This window comes from Catharus ustulatus, chromosome 22, assembly GCF_009819885.2.
Source record: "Catharus ustulatus isolate bCatUst1 chromosome 22, bCatUst1.pri.v2, whole genome shotgun sequence".
NCBI classification, from domain to species: domain Eukaryota; kingdom Metazoa; phylum Chordata; class Aves; order Passeriformes; family Turdidae; genus Catharus; species Catharus ustulatus.
The window spans coordinates 4,109,808-4,125,798 of NC_046242.1; the positions used below are offsets into that span (position 1 = coordinate 4,109,808).

Consider the following 15,991-nt stretch of genomic DNA (forward strand, 5'->3'; position numbering starts at 1 on the left):
AAATGCCTCCCTAAGATGGGGTCTGTAGAGGACAAAGGAGAAGGTCAGAAGGGTCTTCACAGCTTGAGGAGTTGGTGGTGTCCAGCATGCCACTCGCCCCTCTACTATGAGAAAGACTTGGGCAAGATTCACCAGAACTGCAGAGCAAACACCCAGGAGAGGAACAAGGCTGTCTGCTGCTGGCTGGACTTGAGTGGTGAAGCACACAGGCCTAAGCAGAATAAAGAATGGACCAAGAGCATCTCCGTGTGTATACATAGATGTATAGACCGTACACACAGGTGTACTTAAAATCTTCCAATTCAGCTTCTCTTCTGCCCCTCCACACAACCTAAGAACCTCCAGGTATCAGACACGCACCAAGGCAGGCAGTGTTCAGAGCTAGTGGCGGCTCCACCTCAGCAATGCCAAAAGCCAGTGCTGGTGCAGTGAGCCAAGACCGTGCCGGGCTTGTGATCTCTCGTGCCGAGACGCAGCTGGGGACTCTGAGCTCAGCCTGCTGAGCACTTCACCGGCCCACTCGCCGCCTCCCCAGCAGATCCCTACATTGCCTTCACTGCTTGCCTATCGCTAAACCATCTTGTTTTCTTCTCTGCTGCCTTCTGACTTTCTGGTTCCCTCAGGGAGCTCCCTCCTCTCCTTCACAGCACACCCGCAGCAGCTCCCTACCCTCTCATGCCCCAGAAAAAGCAAGCTGCAATTAGCAGGGCTGCACTTCAGCGAGGGTTCAGCCCTAGCACAGCCTGTGCCCTCACCCCGTGAGCCCTGCTGAGGGGTTGCTTTTGCTCACAAACAGGAGCGCGAAAGAACAGCAGAACTGAAGTGCCCTGACAGAAATGCACAGCATGAGGTGTGTGTGCACCTATACCCACACACATGTACATACAGAGTATATAAATATATACAAATGAGATACCATATATATATCCAGAGAGATGTGCGTATTCAACAGAGTAATGGTAGACAGTGGTACGATAGGATTTATTGCCTCTCAAGAAATGGCACGTAAGCAGGGTCGAGGGGCTGGGAGCCTGGAGTGAGGGGTCCTGGGGGGTTTAAAGAACAGCATGGCCCCAGGATCACCCCTGGCTGCACCCCCGTGCAGGTCACAGCGAGCGTGCAGTGCCCGTTCTGGTGTGGGAGGGCTGGGTGGGACACAGAGCGATGCCAGCCTGGCCCCAAGCCAGGCAAGTAATGGCTGCAGGGAATTTTTCTGTGGAAAGTTTGGTATCACACCACGTATGTAGTTGTTCAACCTCTTTGAAGCTCATAGGCTTGGAGGGAATGCAGGTGAAACAGAGCTGTGGCCTCCATTTCAGTGCTGCATCCAAGGAAGAAAGCACGTAACATTCAACATGGAAGGGAGAGGTGGCTGCTGGCTCCCTGGGACCATGGAAAACAAGGAAAATGTGGTCCCTTTCACTGATTTTAAATAAAAACAAAGGAAATTTGAATCAGAAAGAGATAAAAATGCTGGCTACTCTGTTTTTTCCATCTCTGGGCTAAGCTACACCAGAACTTCAGGTCTTTGAAGAGGGGACAGAAAAATAACTACAGAAAAGAGATTTCAGGGGTCAAGCTGGTGATTTGAACATACTGCAATAAAGTTTGCAAAGTAGTCCACACAGAAGAGTTCCCCAGTGTTAAATATGAACGTAAGAGATGCAAGAGAACATCTTTGCTGAGGTACTGGAGTAGTTTCCACAATTTACAGATTACAGTAATTTTAAAACCAAAGTTAGGGCATGACTGCAATGAGCACAACATGGAGCTATTGGCCTCACTTTTTAAAACACTTTACTTTTAAAAATAAGAGTTTGCAAACTGATTCAGAGAGTGTTTGCATCTCTCTAGTGCACAGTTGTACATGTATCTCAGAAATAAACTTGAGATACATTAAAATTCTCAACATCAAGGGCCTCCTCAAATACTTCCAAGGCAAAGCCTGACCCTGAGTTCCTCTGGCTACAGCTGTGTAATGAGGTGCTTCCTCTTGAAATCAGGCAGTTTTGGGACAGCTTTTCTTCCCCCACGTACACACAGGGACACACACATTTAGACCAGTTGATCTGAATCAGTTTTTGCAAACTATTTTAATTAAAATATTAACTTGTTGGAATAGTCCAGGTCTGCACATGATATACATGTAAAAATGGTTACTACACAATTCTTTTTGAATACAAAAAAGCCAATATGGGATAGCCATCATTTGGATTCAGCATTCAGTCATGCTTGACATTACACAAAGAGATGTGTTGAGAGAATTCTGTTGAAGTAGCTCAATTTAAGCCAGAGACTTTGACCAAATTCAAACCATAACAGAAGCAGAAGAATGAACCCACTGAACTTGCAGGTATAGCCTGTCTCCACTGTAGCTGCTGCTGTTTGGGATAGAGGAGCTGAACTCAAAATGCTGTGTTAGCACCATGCTCTGGGCACACCCTCCACACTCACATGGTGAACCCCAACATAATTTTGGCCTCTCATTTCAGTTTGTCTCTCCTTCCAAACTTAGGAAAACACAGGTACCTCTCCTAAATGAATTTCGCTGCATTTCAACAACACTGCAATGCAAAAGAGTGACCCCAAAACATCCAATTCCACATAAAAACATAGCAGAGGAAAGGACAGGACAATTCACAGTCACCACTTGCCCCCAGGAGCATCCAGAGGCACTTCCATGGGACCCACATCTCATCCCAGGCTTCTGTCAACTGTTAGTACTACAAAACTCCTTCCTAAGGGGCTGCTCAAACATATTTTGGTAGAGTTTCCATCTTCAATTAGAGTGATACGCTATGTCAAGATGCTAGAAATCCCAGCTGGATTCACCAGACACTGGCAGAGAGTTAAGGATTGGGAGTGGATGTTAATTTAGCTAATGAAAGAACGCCGCCCTGTCGAGTACTGAACAGCAGCGAGACACTATTTACTATATAAATATGTCACATGGACAAACACATTCGGAAAACCTCGCTTTTGAGCCCTATAAACATATTAAAGGCAAATCCTAGAGTTAGCAGCTAGTGTTTTCTTCAAGATGATTAGTGTGCAAGGGAAAACATTTACAAAGAACCCTGGCTGGTCAGTCCCCAAGACAGAAATCTTTGCCTCAAACCAAACTTCATCTACCTGTTCTTCCCACAGTTCTGGCTGACCCAGGAATCCTGGCACTGGCACGAGAGCATGGGGGCATCTCTGGTTCCCAGCACTAAGGGATGACACGATGCCACAAAGTCATTCAGTTATGAGACTCCCTGACCTTTTATCACTGTATGGATTTCACAACCTCCTTTGCTTCCTTTCAGTAGTACAGCAGCTCCAGTGAGCCCTCTGGAAGTAGTGCCTTCTCTCATGGTGTGATACGCTGCCGAAATATCACAGCATCTCAAGGGACTGTAAAAGTTGTGAAGTATTGCAGCAATGAAAATAATAAAAAAGGAGCCTCACATGCAGCAAGATCTACAGTGGTGATGTGGGTTAGTCATCAGCTGGGAAAGAGTCATTGGCTCAGCTCCTCCTGGTACACCATGGCAACTAAACATTTCAACAGTTGGCTACACGCTACATGTAAACAGGAAATTGCAACAAGCCAAAAAGGTAATAAATTGGTGGATGTAGTGTAATAATGAAAAACCCGATCAATGGCATTTTGTGACTATGGCATCCTTCAGAACACCTCTGGCATTTGAGACTGATTGGCTGAAAGTCTAAACATTTCTGAATGGAGCAAAAAGGACTATGCTGGGCTCCAAGAATTATTCTGATGCTTAGCTAAAATGAGATGTCACAGTATTAGCTGTACAAGTGCATTACTTGCGCTCCTCTGCCCAACCTCATCTGAGCTACCAGCAGCACAGTCAGGGAGTGCCAAAGCAGACAGACAATTTCAAACATTCCTAGCCTGTTCCCTCCAGACAGGTTTACCTACAGAGTTCTCGGGAAGCTGACCAGTGCTTTCTGAGAGAACGTCAATCACTTCTTACATGACACGGAGCGGGCACTTGGGTAGAAGGGCCCTGTGGAGCCCTGGTGTCTCTTGGCCTCTCTTCTCACCTTCTTCCTCACCTACAACTCTTTGAAAGTGCCTCTTGGCAGAGGCATTACCCTAGAAATTAATCCAATTTAATGACAACTAAAAATGGAACAGAAGATCCAGCTGTTCCTCCCCTGGATGTTGGTTTAAAGGCAGCTCGCCTGGTTTTTGCAGGGTGGCAGATCGAAATTTATGGACATGGGAGGAGGTCTCCATTCTCCCTCAGACTTCCTACATGGATGGCATGATGAGGGCAGTCTAAGGCCCTTCTGTCCTGTCAGTGTGATGACCACCAGCCAACTCTTCTGACTAATTGCATATATTTCTCAGACGCCCTCCCAAGACCCCTCCAAAAAGTAAAAAAAAACAAAACAAAAAACCAACAACAAAACAAAAAAAAACCAAAAACCACCCCCCCAAACCCTGCAGCCAAATACTATGACATCCCAGTTAGTAAACACAAAACGTAATGCTTTACAAAATGAATACAATATTCCATGTGCACCCAGCTTCCACACGTCAGCACCGCACTGAGGAGGCTGCTGGGCTGGTGTCTGTAGGCAGTTTCTGTTGGCAGACAGCTCCAGTGGAATTGCCACCCTCAGTTATTGTTTAAGTTATGTATAAGACATGTGTGAACCATTGGATATTTGTGAAGTAACACTTGTGCTCCTGCTCATGCCCTGCTCCGTCCGTCCCCCAGAAGCTGTCCGCCTCAGAGCCTGGGGGCTGTTGCGGACCCCTATAGCACTACTTCGAGGTACCCCCTGCATGGGCCCCGAGGGGTGACCCCATGGCTGGGGTCCACCTTGCATTGGATGGCCCCAAGCTTGCGGTGGGCCACCCATGGGATGACCCCAGTGAGGTCCTGCACCCCCAGTAGGATTGTGGGACCAGCCAGAAGCTCCCGGGTAGCTGTGGCTGAACGCCTCGGGGGAGAGATTAGAAAGAACCATATTACTAAAACCTAGCCTCATGCTTTCTGAGTCAAAGGCTTCGATCTCGCGAGCTTGACGCTCCAGCAGGCTTCGTATCCGCTCGGTGCGCTCGTTCTGCAACGCCAGCATCTCCTCCTCAATCTAGGAAGGAAAAAAAGAGACATCTGTAGCAGCAGCACAGGCAGAGCCTCTGGAGGACCTGTAACAGCTACTGAGGGACCTTCTCCCTGTGTTTGTGCAGGAAACTGGCTCTGGGTCAGATGTCCATGAACATATTGTCTGCTCTGATTATAAAAGGGTGAATTTTTAAAAATTTAAACCCTTTTATAAAAGGGTTAAATCCCACAGACCCACACAGGCCAAAGCGTGGTGAACACCAGGTGGAGGGTGGTGGTCCCTGTTCCCTGGTGAATACATGAATTTGAGGGATGCAAACCTAAAGTTTGCACTGATACCAACAGCTTTAATCTTCAGAGATGCAGCAAAGTCTACAGCTTCCACAGAAGCCTACTGGGAAAGCACCTTCAGGTACAGCCTGCCAACACAGCTTATGGTGACCTTCACTGTTTGTAGCTGAATCTGATGATGATTATGATGATGACTGCTGTTTTCTCCAGGAGAAAACACAAGCCCACATTCAGCTTCCTTTCTAATGTTCAGTGGCCAGATTTTCTTAGCTCATGTATTCATCACCTCCTATCTAGCCCTTTCCTAATTTGGTTTTCTCATATTTCAATGCCCTGATACTTTTTCCAGGGTGTGTGGCTGAAGGACATAGGCAGTGCTGTTTTGAGTTGTGTGGAAGATTATTAGCTAGATGATATGCAAGCTGGCAATTCCAATTTCTCCCCCATAACACTGTTCCAAACTGGTTTCCAAGACTACTTTGGTAGGGGCACAGGGATCAGCACTCTAAGTACTGAAATACAGGACTGTGGCCTCCTGACACCCATCAGACAGGGATGGAAGCCTTTCTTATTGAAATCTTTGCAGTCAGGTGGAGAACCAAAGCCCATTATCTTCTTGCCAGCACTGAAAAAGCTTCTTTTGGCCTCAGTGAAAAAGACCAAATGGGGAAAAAGCAGCAGCCAAGACTTTCAGCACAGCTCACTGGCATCTCCCTGCTGTCAGCAGCAACATGGCCAAGAGGTGTTATCTGGGTCTGTGCTGAAGGCACCAGGCAGAGCCTTGTACTTGTAAGCACTCTCTTGCCTGAGTCAGGGAATATGCAAAGCAATTTCATCTGGAATTGAGGAAACAATCTGCTCCAGCATGAGTCATCTCCTGAGCCATTTGGGGCTTTCAGAAACTCCTTCTCTACTTGCCTGTTACTCTAGGTGAGTGACAGACTCTGCACTGAGCAGCCCTGCTCCTATTCCTGCTCTTAGTCACAAAGGCAGCAGAGGAAGAAGGCACCTTCTCTAACATTAGCTCTTTAAAATGCCCTGCTTGTTTTTTTCCTCCTTTTTCAAAGTCTTCAGCATGTCACTGTTTTTAGTCTCAGTGACAGTGCAACACACAGGACTTGGTGAAACTGAACTTCACTGAAAGGCCTGACACTTTGTTAAAGTGACATCACTCAAACCACTCTGAAAATGAAGTGTCTGAGGCATGTGGGAAGGAAATGACTAAATCTGAACTCTTTTAAAGACACTCTTGGGACATGCTCATTGCTGGTGCAATACAAACAACATTTCACATTAATGGGGATTGGTTACTCCTTCCTTACTCCAGGGCTGGACATGACACACATGCCCTGGTGAGTTATGGTGATGGGCACCACCAAAAGTAAAGAGCAGCCTGCTGAAAAGGAAGCAGATTTGTATGCATACACCAACTTCTGGAATCCAGTTTATTATTGAACACCAGGGACTTTGCCACAGGCTACACATTTATTTGTGCATATAAATGCAGACATTCATCTTGTGCACATACCTGCCCTTTCTCTGGCTGCCAGCTTCAGTTAGCACATGCCAGCAAACACCAGGTGACATCGCTGAGGGACCCACACCACAACACTGGCAACTCTTAGTTCTTACAAAAACAGAACATCACCTCTCCTCCCAAAAAATACCCCTGCAAAAGAATGACTGCCTCTGGATCCACATGTTTTCCCTTGAGTCACTGCCAAGCGACTGGAATCCCACCAAGGTCTTGTTGCTGGTGCATGACTTGTGATTTTCATGTGCCAAGACTGCACACATTGCTACAGGAATCTATGAAAGCTGAAGCACCATCAATATTTTTGCTATTCTAAGGCAATACAGGGACACAAACATATAGAAAATTATGCTGGGTGATATTTTTATCTGTTTTTCCTCTCTGTGAAATGGTATTGGTAAGCTTCCTATCCCCATTACTGATGCCAAATCCTCCACAGGGGTTTTCCATGCACAGAGACTTCAATCCTGGTACACAATGGAAGACTTCTACAACATTATTGGTTGATGTGGGTTTCTCTGAGTCGCTGGCCTCACTGCAGCTTCTTACACTGTGTGCAATACATGCTGCTCCCACAGAGCAGGGAGCACTGGCTCACTGTGGCACTTCCTCCCCAAGCAGCTCATACCACCAGAGGGCAATGCACCTCCAGATAAATCCATATTCCTGCCAGGCTGTGTTGGGAACTGGGACCAAAATAACCAGCAGTGGTGTCTAAAGGCAGCTATTGCACACAAGTGACACACAGGAACTCTGCTTTCACAAATCCATCTGTTTTCTGAGAGCAACTGTCTCTTTGCAGAAGACCAAATCCCAACAGGGCTGTGCTGCCTCCCGGGGGGTGCTCCCTCGGCTGGCCGTGAGGTGGAGCAGTGTTCTGTGGACTATCCCAGCAGCCACCCATCAGTGCCTGGAAGAATTTCAGTGTAAAGAACCTCAGAGTAATCGCCCTAATTCCATACACACCGATGAGCTAAGTTGGGAACTGCTGTGTGAATGGCAATGGCTGACACCTATAAAGCAAGTCCAAAGGGAAAACAACTGCAGGAAGAAGGTTGACAGGGTATTTCCTTTCACCAGTTTTTGGTACATTTCCCTTCCCTTGGTCTGTGTAGGCCACTCAAAATTCTACACGTCTGGCACTGCACAGAAAAGCAAACTTCAACAAGGAACACCTGAATACAGTAGCCAACTACAAGCTGAGATCTGGGGAGCAGCAGGTGCCCTGTTCCTGTGGCTTTGGCTACTTTAGTTTGCTCATAAGACACCTGATTTCATAGTGAAACTGCAGCCCCCAGCTTTAGGTTGTTACTGTCTCCTCTCTGATGGGCCAGGGAAGCCAATCTCCAGCTCAGAGATAGAGAGAACAGTTCTCTTTCTCTTCTGCCCAGAGAGGCACAACTCCCTCTGGCACACTTCAGGCAGCTCTATCCCAGCCAGAAGCTGCTCACACAGGAGGGCTGAGCTGGCAGAAAGTTTAGTCTATGTGTCACTGAGCTTTCAACCCCAAAGAGACAAACACCCAAATAATCTGTGTTACTATATTCAGCAAAGTAAGAGCAGTTTCTCTTTCACTGATAACTGGAATTTAAGATCTGAAATATGGAGTGTGCTTAGGATGCTCACATGCCCACTTTACCTTCTGCTCCAGGAGGGCCCGGCGCAGGGACACCCTCTGCTCAAGATCACGCAGCTCCCGATCATGCTGGGCTTCTGCCTGCATCTTGATTTTACTCTGATATGCGTTCAGTAGCTCCAATTCTTGCTGCAGCTGCATCTTCAAAACCTGGCACTCTGCTTCCTGTGCCTCATCCAAACGCAGCTGGGAAGGACAGACAATAGAGACGTTTCACCATGGGGTAACCACTGCTGACACTCCAGGGGAGGACCGCGGGGAGGGGGAGAATGGCTTGGGACATTGTTTTCTTAGCGATACAATTGGTCTCTATTGTACTTCGCTTCGCTGAACAGAGGACCTATAGTGACAAAGACTGGTGACAGTGAGCCCACAGCACTGATGCAAGTGATGCTGATGAGCAGTGGCGCCTCAGGAACCACGATCCACACTGCAGAGACCAGACTGCTGGAGGTGCAAACATCCTCAGCTCTCCTTTTGCTACAGGCAAAGAGAAGCTCTCTTGCTCTGTTCAACTGGATTAACCAATTACCTCTACCCAGGAGACTTAAGTCCATAGCCCTGCCAATGCAGGACTTTGGGCACAAGGATATAATGAAATAAACCTAAAAGCAATATGATACTGAACTTTTAACCTTCCCATCATAAATGAAGCCAGCTACCCTGCCTCACAGCCTTAAATTTGTGTACAAAGTGATGTGAGCAGGATGCAATATGCAAGAATTGCAAAGAAAAGTGCACATTTAGCTGTAGCAAGGATTTGAAGCATTGCTCATGTAGTCATTCCTTAAAGAAGGAATCCCTTAAAGAAGGAATCACAGAACTTTCACAACAGTTTGACCTCAGATTTACAGTCAAAACTGTGGACTCCTCCATGACTCAATGAGCATCTTCCACCAGTGGCACATGCTTGGGTTGGTATCACTAACAAAACAAAATCTAAATGAATTAAAACAGCCAGTTGCACACTATGCAATGATGCTCTAACAGGGATGTTTATGTTGCTGTATTTCATGCAAAAGCAGTCCTCTGGTCACACAGATGCATCACTTTGCATCTCTACTACAGCAGCTTCAGCTTCAGCCTGCCTGGAGGGGGTGGTAGGTCTTTCCTCTGCGTTTGAACTCTGTTTTCTGAACACAGAGGAAGGACTGTGCAGGGAATGGCGTGTGCAGCAAGGAAGCAGAAAGCCTGCTGTCAGGATACAGAGCGGTTAAAATGCAAACATCCCTCTTTGGCTGAGGAACCCTGGGTCCCTCAGAGGCGACTCACAGCTTGTGTAGAGAGCATTTCATTAATGCTGTGATCATACTGCTCAGCCAGGATAGCCAGCTTCCGGGTCTGCTCCTCCTTGAGCCGTTTGAGGACAGCTTTATGTTCACTCTTTGGCGTGGTCTCCAGCAGATGGTTTCTCAGTGCTTTGTACTGTCTGGTTTGGATCTTGCATGTATCCTGAAACTGCTTCTTTATCTGTAGTTCTTTTGACTGGAAAGATGGAGGGGACACAAAGAAAAAACCAGCATGTTTCAAATGAGCGAAATATCCATTCAAATGGATATTTAGGATTACATTAAGGATATGAGTTCAAGAATCCACAAATGTATATTAACATCTACAGTGCAAGAAGGGAAGCAAAATACACAAGAGGCAATGACTACTGCTGCAGCTGCTTTGACACTGCTACTGTGCGAAACAATTACAATACAGACACTTTTATAACAAAGCTCCAGCCTAAATACAGCTGTCTCTGCACAAAGAGCCTCACATTTGTCACTGGACTGGATCCAGTCCTGGGTGTCGCTTTTCAAGAAAAGTTCTTGAGGGACAGGACTAATATTTATTAGCACCAAAAGCCATACTTACACGACTGTGCTTGTATGGCACATATATATGAACAGCACTTAATGTTATGAAAAGAAGCAGATCTGGTGCATGGAAAAAGACAGGAAAAAAGAACAATGCTTTTTCCATTGAGGGTTTGATGAATAGAAGATGTATTCTAACCCTCGATATTATGAGCCTGGTTTTCATAAAGAAACCCAAAAAGACTACATGCTTTAAAACATACACCACAAAACACTAGTATTGTGCTGGTCTAGCAAACAAAACAATTCCCACTTGGAGGCTTACTGGAGATGGGAGTTTTCCTCCCTTTGCACTTGATAACATCTCTGTATTTTTCAGAGACAGCTGTGATTGTACACAGCAAATTGGGGGGACACCAACCCTGGAAAAGGTATTGGGATGTATGACTGTGAAGAAATTATTTATTTTCTTTTATCTGCCTTCAGAGCAGCCTGTGAAGTTTAACATGTACTAAGTGTTTCAAGATCCTGAAAAGGAGGGTGTTCTGGAGTTCTCTGTATCTTTCTATATGATGGCTGGCAGGGATACTTCTAACAAAGCAAAACCCAGAAGTGATGAGTGATGACTGTTAACTGACAGATGGTCAAGTTCACCATGGTAAGAATAAATAAATAAATAAGCACAAATCACTAAAATCAGACATGAGGGCCTTCCCATTGTTAGGCACCATGCCAAATGCTGAAGCACTGGAGGCACAAACAGAGCACAGGACCAGATTACTGTTGGAGTAAGTTAGAAGAGCTCTGGGATCTGAACCAGTGAAGCAGATCTCTGTGCATGGCCACATCAGCCCCTCCACTGCCTGCTCCTGGCATTAACTCAGGGCTCAGTAGGGCAGGTGATAAGCACAGCACTTGCAGCCACCTCAAAAAGTGCACTGGGATCAAACAGCACATCCAGCCCAAGCAAACTTTGCTGCATAAAACAACAATAACACTTTGCTAACCTGATGCAGAGAACAGGACAAAAATGGGTTTCATTCAAATCAAAACATGTATCATGAAGAGGAATGCATCACTTTTAACCTTTCTGAATTTCACAGAAAGTTATTTCCTTCCAGGAAACCTTTAAGGTTGTTTCTCACTGCCCTTAAGGGAAGTGTCAGCAGGTTACACATTCCCATCAGAGACCTGGTCACAGCAAAACACTATCAACCTATTTTGTCCTCATTTTCTGTGAAGTCTTGCTTTGACACCAGACTGTTTACAGGCTCCCAATCCAAAGGTTTTAACAACAGGAAACAGAAGGGAGGGGTAAGATTTCCAGTCAGACTTCTGACAAGATCATTTTGACCTAGTATTGTGAAATACCAGCAAGAGGGTATTTGCATCACAATTAACACACTCGAAATAATAACAGCCGTTTTCACTGAAGGGTGAATTCTAGTTATGGGTCCTTCTGGTGCTGTCATAGAGCAGACACTGACCGTTAAAAACCTGCTTCCAGGACAAAGGGCCTCACTAAATAACAAAGGGAAAGCCTGAAATGTGCCCTTGAGGGAAAACGCTGCTGGGGAGAGAAACTGAACAAATGGTCAAATTATCTATTCAATTAAGAATACTTGCCTGCACTAGTCAGAAGCAGGAGAAGGAGTTAATGCTAGAGAACAGCCTCGATAAAGAGGGGATTGTGCTACAAACCCAACGGTTGTCCACGGGCTGTGCTGTTAGCCCTGCATGTACACAGAGGTGCAGCATTGACAGCTCAAGCCTGAAATCCTTCACTAATCACAGAACAGCCATGCAAAGCAAAGTGCAAGCTTTCCATGCTCCCTGCAAAACGCTCCAGCCCTGTCCTCCCTGGAAAAGGGAAGGGGTTGGAGAGCCTGCAGAGGTGAGAGGGCAGCCAAGCCCCTGCAGCACAGAGGTACCAGAGATCCTGCTGTCCTGACAGCAGCCGGGGAAGGAGAATGGACATGCTGCCCACTCGTGTTTGCACCACATCACCTTGGGGAGGCAGAACTCATTCATGCTAATCTCAGAAGGATCAACCTAATACAGCTGCTTCAGTTTTATTCAGCTCAGAGTGCAGCACAGCTTCCCTGTGAAGTCATCTGCTATTTATACACTATATCCTTGGAGATTCTCAACAGTGATCAGATGGTCCCTTGTTCTCACAAGCCAGGTTTTCACTATTTCGTATTATTCTAATATTGACAAATCAGGTATAATTTTTTCTTTTCTGAAATTCTGTTTTCAAGTTGGTTATTTTCTCTGTAAGAAGATAACTTGCAGGTGGTGAAAACTAAGTCAGATGGAAAATATCATGAAGAGGAAACATGCAGAACAACAAAGAAACCCCATGCTCAGTATGCCATAGACTCATTTTGTTACTGGCACAGCTGAACACTGGGTGGAGAGAAGAACTCTGCCTCCTCAAAGGAAATGTACCAGGCAGCTTTGTGAAAAGCCTTATACACCCTTCTCAGACACTTCAGAATAAACCACTGGACTTCTTCGGATGAAGTGAAGGCTTAAATGAAAACACTAAAAGCCTCAATCACAGAGGCCCCATCATTCTGGTCAGCCAGAAATCCAGGAGAGACACACAGTGAAGGTCAGCACCAGGAGCTTCCTGAGGACACTGCACTTGGCTGGTGTCTCCCTCTTCACCCCTCCCCACTCGCCACCACGCCAGCTTTAATATAAAAAACACTAACTAGGTGAATTAGCCAAGACTGAGTGCAGTTCATTCTGATGCACACAGCAACACAAAGCTTTTGAGTTTTGTTTTTAAATTACACTGCTTCATTACACAAATACTGATTTTATTTTTGTATATGGGGGAGACAAGGATCAGAAAATGGTGTAGGAGGGGGAAAAAAAGCATACTGTGAACATTAAATGCATTTTAAACTACCCCAGAAAGAAAGGGACATTGCTGAGAAGAGCTCTTCAAAGAAAAGGAGGGACTGTGGCCTGACTGCAATACCCTGTAACCCTGATCACCACAGCCATGCTCTTCAAGTCAATGAGCTTCAAATCACCTCGGCCCCGCCTGCACTGCAAACAGGCTGTAACAGACCACTTCTCCATGGACCACTTTTCCATGGACCACTTCTCGACTACAACCAGCTTGCACCCGAGTTCCTACAACCCTTAGTATCTCCAGAGCTCCTACATCCTTTAGTACCTCCGGAGTTCCTACACCCCTTAGTGCCTCCAGAGTTCCTACATACCTTAGGACCTTCAGAATTCCTATATCCCTTAGTACCTCCAGAGTTCCTATATCCCTTAGGGCCTCCAGAGTTCCTACATCCCTTAGGGCCTCCAGAGTTCCTACATCCCTTAGGGCCTCCAGAGTTCCTACATCCTTTAGGACCTCCAGAGTTCCTACACCCCTTAGTACCTCCGCATTTCCTACACCCCTTAGTGCCTTTGGAGTTCCTACATCCCTTAGTACCTCCAAAGCTCCTACACCCCTTAGTACCTCCAGAGTTCCTACATCCCTTAGTGCCTCCAGAGTTCCTACATCCTTTAGGACCTCCAGAGTTCCTACATCCTTTAGGACCTCCAGAGTTCCTACACCCCTTAGTACCTCCGCATTTCCTACACCCCTTAGTGCCTTTGGAGTTCCTACATCCCTTAGTACCTCCAAAGCTCCTACACCCCTTAGTACCTCCAGAGTTCCTACATCCCTTAGTGCCTCCAGAGTTCCTACATCCCTTAGGGCCTCCAGAGTTCCTACATCCTTTAGGACCTCCAGAGTTCCTACATCCCTTATTGCCTTTGGAGTTCCTACATCCCTTAGTACCTCCGGAGTTCCTACACCCCTTAGTACCTTCAGGCTCTTGGGCTGCTGCCGGACCTCCATGACGTGCTTGCGCCGCAGCTCCCGCTCCCGGCGCTTGTTGTACTCCAGCTGGTTGGTGAGCTCAGTCTGGTGCTGCAGCCGGATCAGCTCGCAGCGCATCTTCTGGATGGTGCTGAGATGGCGGAACTCCAGCTCCTGCATGGACTCGTGCTGACGCAGCAGCATGGCGTGCTCCAGGTCCTTCTGTGTCTGCCTTTTGTTTAGCTCCTAGCAGGAGGACAGAGGGAATTATTAGGTTCTTTGTACTTACTTGGATTTCCGTTGACAAAGTGACATTTCACTTTGTTTGCAAGGGCATTTCTCTTTCCAAGGCATCTGAGGACAGACCACAGAGTTTCTTGGTCTTATCAGTAGCAGACAGCAACACCACCGGTAATTTTTCCTTCCTCATTTCACTTTTCTTCTTCCTGTTCTAGATGCTCAACAGGATTCACAGTAAGCATTTTCTGTTAACTGTTCTGTCTGATGATTTTTTGGACCTAGTAATTCTCCTGCAATAGGGCATTAATCTGCACAATGGATGCCACAGGGATTACCAGATGGCACTGCAAAACATCCAACCGCTGCTCTACCAAAACCCTTTGGATGTGGTAACAAACACTTCTGGTTGATTTGATCTGGATTGCAGGTGCTCCTGTGAGATGCACTTCAGACAGGTGCATCCAGGTCTCATCCCTGCCTGTTCCCTTACCTCCCGAACCAGGTCCTGCTCCAGGTTATGGCGGCCCAGGAGCATCCGTCTCTTGAAGCGGCGACACTCCAGCTCCAAGTACTGCCTCTGACGCCTCAGTAAGTTGGCCTCCTCTTCTGCCTGGAAATGCTGGATGTTCTCCTTCTGCTTGGAGAGCCACTCCTGCTTCTCCTTCTTTGGAGTGCTCTGGTTTTCATTCAGCTCCTGATAATGGCAAGGTAATTAATTGTGGAATAGTTACATTAAGTTCCTTGGCCATGAGCTGAACAGACCTGACTAATAAACTACTGAACTATGTTCTACCCTCTTTTCTCAAGGTTGGTGCCACCTCAGCCTCCTCAAAATGCATCACATCACATAAAGAGCACTAAGGAAATACCAGGAGACCAATCACAGTGGAGCAGATTCAACTACAGCTTTTTTTTTTTTCCACTGTCCAAAATACTGGTTTATGTCCAGTTTCCAGAGCTATACATTAGCTGCAAATGTTAAAATGAGGGGTTGCCACTGAAAACACTTGGAGGTACTGCCATACTGCCTGGTAAACATTTTTACAGGCTCCCAAAGGACTGGCAGAAGGAAAGCATTGACATCCTGTTGTTCAAACAAAACTCCAGACACATGAGGCACATCAGAAAATTTTTTTATGTCTTGCTTGACCAGAGCACATACCCATTTTGCAGTAACTCATCAAGGCAGAGCTGCTCACTGAGATACCATAACTCACAAAAACAATGTAAAGAAGTTCACAGATAAATCTTGGGAGTTTCCACATTTGTACTACACAGTTTAAAGTATCTTTGGGAAAAGACTCTGCTTGCTTGAATTGCATACTAGAGATGCCCATGCAGTAATTAAGACTTGTTGTGATACATTTCCACTGAAGTATGAGACAGAACTCCTCTGTATTTCATCAGTGTTTCTTGGTGCTCTGTGATCTACTGCCCACTTAGAAAAAGATTCTATGTTATTATAAAGAGCCCACGCTACCGTAGTTTTTGTTAGATCTTTTTTGGCTCTGCTGCTCTTTAGCCTTTTTTCTTCTCCTGGGAAATGCCTATGTTTGGGAA

At 46.2% G+C, this 15,991-nt stretch overlaps 1 protein-coding gene across 4 annotated transcripts in view; it reads right to left on the minus strand.

Annotated features, from left to right (window-relative positions):
• Positions 1-2,074: 2,074 nt before the first annotated feature.
• TAOK1 (TAO kinase 1) overlaps positions 2,075-15,991 on the minus strand; it is a 62,546-nt gene continuing 48,629 nt past the window's right edge. For all 4 annotated transcript variants that reach the window (XM_033078397.2, XM_033078399.2, XM_033078398.2 and 1 more), the window contains exons 16-20: positions 14,922-15,125; positions 14,198-14,437; positions 9,824-10,036; positions 8,555-8,737; positions 2,075-5,115 (exon numbers count right to left, since the gene is read on the minus strand). In XM_033078397.2, coding sequence (XP_032934288.1) covers positions 4,654-5,115; positions 8,555-8,737; positions 9,824-10,036; positions 14,198-14,437; positions 14,922-15,125 — 1,302 coding nt within the window. In that variant the 3' untranslated portion in view covers positions 2,075-4,653. The remainder of the gene's footprint in view (positions 5,116-8,554; positions 8,738-9,823; positions 10,037-14,197; positions 14,438-14,921; positions 15,126-15,991) is intronic.